The sequence below is a fragment of the Heterodontus francisci genome, chromosome 11, assembly GCF_036365525.1.
Source record: "Heterodontus francisci isolate sHetFra1 chromosome 11, sHetFra1.hap1, whole genome shotgun sequence".
Taxonomy (NCBI): Eukaryota; Metazoa; Chordata; class Chondrichthyes; order Heterodontiformes; family Heterodontidae; genus Heterodontus; species Heterodontus francisci.
Genome location: NC_090381.1, coordinates 110,282,310 through 110,294,217, shown reverse-complemented (window position 1 = coordinate 110,294,217; position 11,908 = coordinate 110,282,310). Strand labels below are relative to the sequence as shown.

At 42.7% G+C, this 11,908-nt stretch overlaps 1 protein-coding gene across 1 annotated transcript; it reads right to left on the bottom strand.

The window, feature by feature from the left end:
* Positions 1-813: 813 nt before the first annotated feature.
* Positions 814-11,603, bottom strand: LOC137375080 (extracellular calcium-sensing receptor-like). The gene is made up of 7 exons (XM_068041708.1): positions 11,549-11,603; positions 5,399-5,486; positions 4,581-4,872; positions 3,584-4,414; positions 3,195-3,422; positions 1,833-1,956; positions 814-1,727 (listed from the first exon to the last, which is right to left on the bottom strand). Exons 1-7 carry the CDS (start codon positions 11,601-11,603, stop codon positions 814-816), a joined length of 2,532 nt encoding a protein of 843 aa, XP_067897809.1.
* Between the last annotated feature and the right edge of the window lie 305 nt (positions 11,604-11,908).

Genomic DNA, 11,908 nt, shown 5'->3' with positions numbered 1-11,908 from the left:
GTAATAATATAAAATAGTCAGTAATCAGTGCCCAGGGAGTAGTTAGAATCTGGAACTCGATACCACATGGAGTAGTTGACGCGATTAGTATAGATGCGTTTAGGGGAAAACTAGATAAAAGCATGAGGGTGAAACAAATAGAAAGGTATGTCAATAAAAGCAAAATATCGCCGATACTGGAAATCTGAAATAAAAACAAGAAAGTCTGATAATACTCGGCAGGTCTGGCAGCATATGTGGAGAAAGAAGCAGAGTTAACGTTTCAGGTCAGTGACCCTTCTGCAGAACTAAGAAAGGTATGTTGATGGACTTAAATGAAGAGGGGTAGGAAGAGGCTCATGTGGAGCACACACTTGTTTGGTCAAATGGCCTGCTGTAAATATTATGAATTACTCCGTAAATGGAAAGGCTCTCCCCTCAACTGATCATGCACCAATCAATTCCGGCATTGAACGCTCATGCAGGAAATCATCATCATTTCACCCTGACTGGACCCGAGGCCATAACACTAGCTTTCATATACACTAGCACGAGGTACGGAACTCGAGATCTTCTCAGCCCTTGACTCAGTCGAGCAATATATTCCGAATGTTAAATGTATTAGTGTGAAATGCATAAAGGCGCAAGTGAATTAATAATTAACATAGTAAGTCTAAGCCATTTTTATTACTTGTATGTTGAATCTTCATTCCATACATTAAACTCGAAGTTTCCAGCACAAAACAGGTAGAACAGAGGAATCAATTGCAAACATACATTTAATATGAACTAATTATGCCAGCAAATAGTCATTCCAAAAAGTCTTACAGTCCTTTAAAGATTCTTTACAATCAATTTACCCATTAGATTCTTCTTTGTATTTTTCTCTGGAGTTATCATGATAATATAACATTTTGGAACAAAAATGCAAAGCAGCAATCCGAAGCTGGAGGCCAGAATCGCAAACACTTCCACCGCGACAGTGTATTTCCCAGGAGAACTCACAGAAGCCGGAATAAAAGTTATCCAAACAGCACAAAAGATCAGCATGCTGAAAGTGATACATTTCGCTTCGTTGAAATTATCTGGCAGCTTCCGGGCGAGAAAAGCCAAGACAAAACATACGCACGATAACAAAGCGATATAACCTGATACAGAAAAGAAAGCTGCCGAAGAACCCGCATCGCATTCTAAAATAATAATTTCCCTGTAATAGTTTGTGTTCTTCATGGGAAATGGTGGCGCAATGATCAACCAAAGGGCACATATTAAACCCTGAATGAATGTTAGGAGCAAAACACTTAGACGCTGCTTTTTTTGACCAAACCATTTCATCCTGTTACTGCTGGGATGCGTGGCCTTAAATGCCATCAGCACGAGGATGGTTTTAACTAAAACGCAGGAAATACAAAGGACAAATGTAACACCGAATGCTGTGTGTCGTAACATACAAGACCAGTCAGAGGGTTCGCCAATGAATGTAACTGAGCACAAAAAACAGCATATTAATGCGAAAAGAAGGAGGAAGCTCAGCTCGGAATTGTTCGCTTTGACAAGAGGTGTTTCTCGATATCTAAAGAAAAGAACAATTATATTGATAGCCATGCACATTCCAATCAATGCAAGAGTCACCAGAACAATTCCCAGGATTTCTGTAAAAGCCAGATATTCTATATTCTTCGGTATACATTGATCTTTCTGATCATTGGACCAGTAAAGGAAAGGACATTTGATGCAATCTATGGAATCTAAGAGAAAAGAAGAAAATAATGAAAATAAGAAATTAATTTCAGATAGCACGGAAGACATTTTCTGAAACATGCATATTGAAAGTAAAATCTGCATCAACTTACCTGTACTGTTACTAATTTCCCCATCCGCACAGGGAGTGCAGTCAAAGCAACAGACTGGTTGCCCTTTTCTCGCCGTTTTTCTTGTTCCAGGAGAACAACTTTCAGAGCATACTGCATGGGGGATCTTCAATGAAGAAAACGATAGATTATCTACCTTGTATTGTTGATAGATATACTGTTAATGCAGTTATTCGTATCTCTGTCTTCATCGGCAAATTACATCTATGTAATTAAGGATTTAAAGTTCATATTTTATTCTAAGACCTTCATATTTAAGTGCAATGTTTTACTAACTTAAATCCTCTAACTTTATAAAGAACAAAGGAGCTCCCCCTAGTCGCTTTCTGACATTTGTCACGCAATTAATATCCTCCAAAAGAGACTACCTGGTCATTTCTCTCCAGTATTGTTTGGCGATTATTGCCGCCCGCCAAATATTTGCTAAAACAACAAGGACTAAACTTCAAAAAGAATTATTTTGCTGTGCAGTTCCGGGTACGGCATGAGGAGGTGAATGAAGAACTATTAATGACGTGTTAGCTTGAGTTTAATTTTTAAATTGAACTACTCTTCACGTACATTTGTCCAAGACCCTAATCTGTAATCTTGCAGGCTCTTGAAATCTTCCGAGTCCATTATTCCCACAGATATGATGTTGTCAACACATTTTGATGCCAGTTCAGGGCTTTCGGCATCTGGTTTTACCAGTGTAAGATTTTCTTATCCACAAAAAATAAACGGGGAAATAAGCAGTACCTCAGATTGTAACGGTGGGAACGGTGGTCTCCACGCATCTGGAGAAAAAGGCACACATCTCTACAATACGCAGCGAACTATATCTTGCCAATCAGGAAAAACATCCATTTACTCCAACTGTTAGTTTTCTAAACTTCAACCTTTTTTCGACCATATTGCCAGTTTATCTTTTGTATAATGCGTCTTAATAGTTCCAGCTATATGTTTCTGTGAAATTTTATCAAAGGATGCTTTGAAAAATTAATAGATCCTCCAGCGTCCGAATGCAATTTCACCTAACCCACCAATTGGAACACTGACGCGTCGGGTGCAACAGCGGTTTTGTACCTCGCCAGATTTCACTCTCCATTGCGTTCCACCAGATACCGTGGGTTATAGCCATTGGCAGAATCTGGCAAACTTCCAATCAAAACATATTGAATCAGTAATTCCCGAAGCACTTTGTAAACAGCTGTAAACTGGGTCTAAATATCAATTTCCTGGGCTTGTTACTATTCATAGTCTTTATTTTTATCTGCTGAGAACGGTATTGGCAAATACAATGATGAGGCATGAATAATTATGATATGCAGTAAAATTAGACTAAGTTTCAATTGGCAGACGTACCTCCTGGCCACCTCCGCTCCAGACAATGTGCTTCGGGTTCAACACCAGTTCTTTCCCCAAAGGTGCAGACCCATTATAATGTCCAACTATCTTCACTGCCAGGCCGCCGTTTGTATTGATTTGCAAATTTACAAAGTCGTACCCGGCTACTGGATTGCCATTATCATCAAAATACACCTTCTCACCAGTTTTCGTTGTGAAGTGTACGGACGTCATGTAATGGAGAAGCTTTAGAACACAATGCAACAAACATCGTCATGAATCTTATCTGCGACCAAAGGTACTTTTCATACATTAATCAATCAATATTTCCAAAACATTACTTCATGTTTTTTCCCCCTTGATTTTGCTATTAAAGTGAGTTAAATTGAATAGTTTATATGACCTACCTGCCACGGTTTAAAGTCTGTAACATATGCACATGTATTATTTATAAATGGCCCTTGGCCATGTTCACATGAATGCATGTTGTGCAGTGCGTGTGCGAAGGTATAAACTGCTTTATATACATTGTAGGAACCTCCGTCCACAGTTGGGTCAGTATAGACGTTGTGTATTTCATGCAAAGTTTCATTTCCAGTACACTGAGGGAGCAGAGAAGATCCTACTCGGCTTGTAGTGTTATCCAATATTAGTGAGCATCCGAAAGTCGTTTCCCAAAACTCCCTTACTAAACTATCACCAGGAAACAGAGAAGGATGAACCTTGAGCAGGAAGTCCCGAAGTCCTGGGACTTCTACCGCACGCTCCGCAGTTCCGATTGCCCCAGTAAGGAATCTCGATCTTTTATCTGCAGCAATAATATCTGCTGTAATCCAACCTTCACTTCCTATCCATTGTATTCCTGTGAGGTTCTGCCGTAAAATCTCGTCAAATAAAACGCGCATTTCCCACGATGATGCAAAAGCCACCACGACTTTTGTAGTTGACGCTTTTATCACGTTGACAATTCGCATAATTTTTTCTGCAGGATCGGTTCTCGAAAACGATTCAGAGAAGGCAATGCAAATGCCGAAACTCACGGCAGCTTCAATCAACGCTTTCATTCCCGATCTGCCATAGTCATTGTTGCTGCTAATGGTTCCAATCCAAGTCCATCCAAACCTCTGAACAAGTTGAACCAATGCCTTGGATTGATGATAGTCACTTGGTATTGTTCTATAAAAAGTCGGATATTCGTTCCGATTACTGAGACATACACACGTGGAAAAGTAACTAACCTGCAATCATGAAATACGGAACTATTAAGGAGATAATTTGCATGCGGGTGAAATAAGCATATTTAGAGGCGATGTCTGTACTTTAAATATACTCCTAGGTATGCATCTTGTAATTAATTGGTTCAAATTGTTTGATAGTGACTGCAGTAATTTCATCGAATCTCACCATTGGCATTTTAAATAGACCGATTGTTCTTGCCACGGCTATAGATGCTGAGGATCCATCGCAACCAACAATCCCAGCGACATTGAGAGACCCGTTGCAGACTCGACCCACATATGCTTCTTCCTGCCCATTAACGAGAACCAGAGCGACTTTTGTTGCAATATTTGGGGACGCGCAGTCATCGTAAAGCCTGTAGCCCAAAGTAATGTTGGGGAGAATTGTCTCATCCTTGTTTATTTCCTCTATTGCATAAAGCATGGCCTGCGCACGGCGAAAGTACTTTAATCTAAAACTGAGGGGCAAACACAGTTGGCATTTAAAGAACGTCATAACACCGAAAAATATTTGTTAAGCAAAGAACAGCGAGATCCACATCCTATCCATTCTCTCGGTATTATTTTCTTGGATTTATTCGTGACGATGTTGTATTAAGAGCACCGAGTTTCGGTTACTATTTTTGTGCAGTACAAATTGCTTGTTCGAAAGCCTGCACTCATTGTAAATTTTAAACGATGCTGCAGTTCAGAGTAGATTAGATTAGATTAGAGATACAGCACTGAAACAGGCCCTTCGGCCCACCGAGTCTGTGCCGAACATCAACCACCCATTTATACCAATCCTACACTAATCCCACATTCCTACCAAACATCCCCACCTGTCCCTATATTTCCCTACCACCTACCTATACTAGTGACAATTTATACTGGCCAATTTACCTATCAACCTGCAAGTCTTTTGGCTTGTGGGAGGAAACCGGAGCACCCGGAGAAAACCCACGCAGACACAGGGAGAACTTGCAAACTCCACACAGGCAGTACCCGGAATCGAACCCGGGTCCCTGGAGCTGTGAGGCTGCAGTGCTAACCACTGCGCCACTGTGCCGCCCCTGTAGTTGACAACCTGAACCTGAATACAATATAAAAGAAACAAATGTCGCAAAATGTCACTCACAATGGACTACTTCTATGAGCATATTTGCGAACATGATTTTCATTCAAATGTTAATCGAAACTGAGTGTGTATTTACAGAGATGAACTGACCTTCCACATTTGGTTTCTTCTGGTGATTTTCGAAAAAACTTGATCTTCTCAAACTTGGCCCAGTGCATGGGAAACAACCCTCCAAGCACAACATCCCCATCCCTCGATATGTTGGGCAGATGGAATCGTTTCCGAAGGGTGCAGGTTAGCTCATCTGACCCCCATACAAAAGGCCTCATCAGTAGCACTCCCAAAATAAGCTGAAACATCGCTGTGGTGAAGCTAATTATTATTTATTGCCTTGCAATACGATAAAGATATTGCTTATGTTCTTCATATCGGAATGGAAAATGAATTGAGCGAGCATTGGATTTAAAATGTCGAAATTAATAATCTCAATAGGGAGCTTTGTTTTACGATTTGTAATTGAGGCTGCCTTCGGGAAATTAATAAATATCTCAAGTGAATACTAATGCCTCTGTGACAGCGAAGTTCTTCATAACATCCCTGTCTCATTTCGTAAGTGATCACTGCGTGATTCATATGTAAGCACATTTTTGTATCCTTGGTGGGAAGGGGGGCGTCGCTGTCAAAGCCAGCGTTTGTTAACAATCTATAATTGCCATTGGCAACAGAGTGGCTGACTAGGCCACTTCAGAGGACAGTTAAGAGTCAACCACATTGCTGTGAGTCTGGAGCCACATGTGGGCCAGACCAGGAAAGGACAGCAGATTTCTGTCCCTCAGTGACATTAGTGAACCAGATGGGTTTTACTGAGCCGACTTTGCAATTCCTGATTTTTTTATTGAAAGAAAATTTATGAATTCGATTTACGCTCCACCAGTCACCATGTTCGGATTTGGACATGTATCGCTAGGGCATTACGTGAAATGCTTGATTACTAGTTCAGTGACATGACCACTAGGCCTCCAACTCCACCTTGCTACGCACATTCACCATACCCGCCTATACCGCCCAGTGTTTAGAAGAATGAGGGGCAATCTCATTGAGGCATAGTGCAGTCCGAAGGTGCTTAAAAAGTTGCATTTGGGAAGGCTGCTCCCCCTTGGGTGGAGACTCTATTGCGAGAGGTCAGAGTCTAAGAATAAGGGGTTAGCCATTTAGAACTGACATGAGGAGAAATAGCTTCACTCAAAGAGCTGTGAACGTTTGGAATTTTCTATCCCAGCGAGCTGTGGATGCTCAGTCATTCTAGATACATCCACAGTGCTGTGAGGAAGGGAGTTCCAGGATTTTGACCCAGCGATGTCGTTCCAAGTCAGGATGGTGTGTGACTTGGAATGGAACTTGCTGGTGGTGGTGTTCTAAAGCATTTGCTGCCCTTGACCTTTTAGTTGGTAGCGGTCGCAGGTTTGGAAAGTGTTGTCTCAGGAGACTTGGTGTGTTGCTGTGGTGCATCTCGTAGATGATGCACACTGCTGCCACTGTGCGTCGGTGGTGGAGGGAGTGAATGTTTGTGGAGGGGGTTCTAATCAAGCGGGCTGCTTTGTCCTCGATGATGTTGAGTTTCTTGAGTGTTGTTGGGGCTACACCCATCTAGGCAAGTGGAGAATATTCCATCACACTCCTGACTTGTGCCTTGTAGATGGTAGACAGGATTTGGGGAGTCGTTAGGTGAGTTACTTGCCGCAGGATACCAAGCCTCTGACCTCCTCTTGTAGCCAAGGTATTTATATGGTTACTGCAGTTCAGTTTCTGGTCAATGGTAGCACCTAGGATGTTGATATTGGGGGAATCAGCGATGGTAATGTCATTCAATGTCAAGGGGAGATGGTAATATTCTCTCTTGTTGGAGATGGTCATTGGCTGGCACTTTTTTGGCAGGAACGTCCCCGTCCCTGACCTTATGACTGAAGGAAGGTCATTGATGAAGCAGCTGAAGATGGTTGGGCCTAGGAAACTACCCTGAGGAGCTCCTGAAGTGATGTCCTGGACTCAGATGATTGACCTCCAACAATCACACGCATCTTCCTTTGCCTTAGGTCTGACTCCAACCAGTGGAGAGTTTTCCCCCTGATTCCCATTGACTTCAGTTTTTATAGGGCTCCTTGATGCCATATTCGGTCAAATGCTGCCTTGATGTCAAGGGCTGTCACTCTCACCTCACCTTTTGAGTTCAGCTCTTTTGTACATGTTTGAACCAAGGCTGCAATGAGGTCAGGAGCTGACTGTCCTTGGCGGAATGCAAACTGAGCGTCACTGAGCAGGTTATTGTTAAGCAAGTGCTGCTTGATGGCACTGTTGATGACACCTTCCATCACTTTACTGATGATTGACAGTAGGCAGATGGGGCGGTAATCGGTCCGGTTGGATTTGTCTGGCTTTTTGTGCATAGGACATACCTGGGCATTTTCCCCCATTACCAGTGCTGTAGGTGTACTGGAACAGTTTGGCTCGGGGCGTGACAAGTTCTGGAGCACAGGTCTTCAGTACTATTGCCGCAATATTGTCAGGGCTCATAGCTTTTGCTGTATCCAGTGCCTTCAGTCGTTTCTTGATATCATGCAGAGTGAATCGAATTGTCTGATGTCTGGCATCTGGGATGCAGGGAACTTCAGGAGAAGGCTGAGATGAATCATCAACTCGGCACTTCTGGCTGAAAATTGTTGCAAATGCTTCTGCCTTATCTTGAGCACTGATGTGCTAGACTCCCCCATCATTGAGGATGGGGATATTTGTGGAGCCACCTCCTCCAGTTAGTTGTTTAATTGCCCACCACCATTCACGGCTGGATGTGGCAGGATTGCAGAGCTTAGATCTGATCCATTGCTTATGGGATGCTTAGCTCTGTCTATTGTATCCTGCTTACGCAATGTGGCATGCAAGTAATACTCTGCTGTAGCTTCACTAGGCTGACACCTCATTTTGAGGTATGGCTGGTTGCTCCTGGCATGCCCTCCTGCACTCTTCTTTGAACCAGGGTTGGTCTCCTGGCTTGATGGTAAAGGGAGAGTGCAGGATATGCCGGGCCATTAGGTTATAGATTGTGATTTAGTACAATTCTGCTGCTGCTGATGGCCCACAGAGGATCATGGATGCCCAGTTTCGCATTGCTAGATCTGTTCGAAATCCATCCCATTTAGCACGGTGATAGTGCCACACAACAGGATGGACGGTATCCTCAATGTGAAGGCGGGACTTCGTCTCCACAAGCACTGTGAGGTAGTTAGTCTTACCAATACTGTCATGGATAGAAGCAACTGTGGCATGTAGATTGGTGAAGATGAGGTCAAGTATGTTTTTCTCTCTTGTTAGTTCCCTCACCATGTGCCGCACACCCAGTCTAGTAGCTATGTCCTTTAGGACTCTACCAGCTCGGTCGGTAGTGGTGCTACCGAGCCACTCTTGGTGATGGACAGTGATGTCCCCCACCCAGAGTACATTCTGCGACCTTGCCACCCTCAGTGCTTCCTCCAAGTGGTGCTCAACATGGAGAAGTACTGACTCATCGGCAAAGGGAGGACGGTAGTAATCAGCACGAAATTTTCTTGCCCATATTTGACCTGATGCCATGAGACTTCATGGGGACCGGAGTCGATGTTGAGTACTCGCAGGCCAAATGCCTCCCGACTGTATAACACTGTGCCGCCACCTCTGTGAGGTCTGTCATTCCAGTGGGACAGGACATACCCAGGGATAGTGATTGCAGGGTCTCGGACATCATCTGTAAGGTATGATTCCGTGAGTATGACGATGTCAGGCTGTTGCTTGACCAGTCTGTGGGACAGCTTTCCCAACCTTTGCACAAGCCAGTGTTTATGCTCCACATGAGCCTCCTCTCACCATTATTCATAGAACAGCATTGACTTACCCTTCTATTCCTTTCTCTCTCTCCACACCCCCCCCCCACCCCCACTCTCTCTCCCTCTCTCTCTCTTTCTCTGTCTGTCTATCTCTCTCATGTGCTTACCTAGCTTCCCCTTAAACCCATCTATTCTGTTCCCTCTAATACACGTCAGGATAGTGATTTCCACATTCCAACCACTCTCTGCGTAAAGGGCTTTCTCCTGAATTCACTACTGGATTTATTAGTGACTATCTTATATTTATGGCCCCTCGACCTGATCTCACCAGCAATTGCCCCTCTACGTCTACCTATCGAACCATTTCATAATCTTTAAAACGTCTATCAGGCTTCCCCCACTCCCCACTCTACCCTCCACCAGTCTTCTCTTTTCTAAAGAGAAAAAGCCCGAGCCTGATCATTCTTTCCGGATACCTTAAATTGCTCATTTCTGATTTCATTCTGGAGAAAAAAATTGCACCTTGGTCAGTGCCTTTATATGCCAACAAAACATATTCACTGTACCACAAGTGTTTTTAATTAAGATTTTATACAAATTTAGCCTACACTGCGTTATTTTTTCAATTCTTTTCCACTAGAAATGAAATTTAGAGCAATTACTTTTTTTAAAATCTTTATCAATCTGCATTGCTACTTCGAGTGCTTTCTGTATCTGTATCCTGAAATTCCTCCATTCCTCTACCCGATTTAGATGCTTTCTTTCCAAGGAGTATGTGGCCTCCTTATTGTTTATAACTCAATATTCTACCTCATATAATATAATATCCATATCCTTTCTCAGCCAAGGATATCTACCTTTCTTCCTCGCGAGAATGAAACAGCCAGTTAATTTGCAGTTCATACATGGAGACCAGACTCTAATCCCACCTCCCACCTCACACCAAGCCCGCTTCCAACCACTGTAGAGCCCCTGTAAAGGCCTCTAGTGATGCGCAGCAGTCTCTGGACCCCAATTTGAGAAACACTGATATAGAACACCAACCAATGTGAAAGAGGTAGAGGAGAAAATTACGAGGCAAATACAGAATGAATCAAGAATTACAGGGCAGTGATAATTGGGGCCTGAAAATTCTTAATATAGATTAGGGTAATAAAAATGTCAACAGCAAGGTGGGAAAGAAATTATGAAATGTGTATGAAAACGTTCTTGATCAATGTGCTTGCAACCCAATGAGGAAGAAAAAAGTGCTGGATCCAGTTCATCCTTTCCACATCCACCATGTCAAGACTCCTCAGGATCTTATATGTTTCAATCAAATCGCCTCTTACTCATCTAATTTCCAGCAAGTACAGGCCTAGCCTGTCCAATCTTTCCTCGGAAAACAGCCCGCCCATTCCAGGTATTAGTCTAGTAAACCTCCTCTGTATAATCTCCAATTCATTTACATACTTCTTTAAATAAGGAGACCCGGACTGTACGGTGTCCTCCAGATGTGGTCTCTCCAATGTCCTGTATAGTTGAAGCATAACCTCCCTACTTTTGCATTCAATTCAGCTCACAATAAACAATAACATTCAATTAGCTTTCTTAATTACGTGCTGTAACTGTAACCTTTTGAGATTCATGCACTAGGACACCCAGATCCCTCTGCAACTCAGAGCTCTGCAATTTCTCACCATTTCTATAATTTGCTCCTTGCTTTATTCTTCCAGCCAAAGTGGTCAATTTCCCACTTTCCCACATTATACTCCATTTGCCAGGTCTTCGCCCACTCACTTCCCTGTCTCTATCCCTTTGTAGTGCCCTTATGTCTTTTTCACACGTTGCCTTCCTACCTATCTTTGTGTCATCAGCAAATTTAGCAACCATAGCTTCGGTCCCTTCATCTAAGGCATTGATATAAATTGTAAAAGGTTGAGGCCCCAGCACAGATCCCTGTGACACACCACTCATTACATCTTGCCAACCAGGAAATGAACCATTTATGCCTAATCTCTATTCTCTGTTACTTAACCAACCTTCTATCCATGTTACTCCCGACACCATAAGCTTTTATTTTCTGCAATAAGCTTTGCTGTGGCACCTTATCAAATGCCTTCTGGAAATCTAAGTTTAATGCATCCACCGGTTCCCCTTTATCCACAGCGCATGTAACCCCCTCAAAGAACTGGTTCAACTTGATTTCCCTTTCAAAAAATCACATTGACTCTTCCTGATTACCTTGCGTTTTTCTAACATTTTTCTTCAGACAGATGGTAAGCTGACTCGCCGGCATTTTCATGCTTTCTGTCTCTCTCAACTTTTGAATAAAGGTTACATTCGCTATTTTCCAATCTAACAGAACCTTCCTTGAATCTAGGGGATTTTGGAAACTTAAAACTGATGCATCAACTATCTCACTAGCCACTTAAACTTGAAGTGTGGGGGCTTAAATGCATGTTGTTCCAGTGTCCAATTTTTCCTAAGGCCAGTCCTGCTGCTGACTATAACTGTAAAATCTACTTCTTGTTTATAATTTTTGCAAATTCCAAAAAAAGCTCTGCAGAACTTCACAGTTGCTGCATAGAGCAAACAAAAACA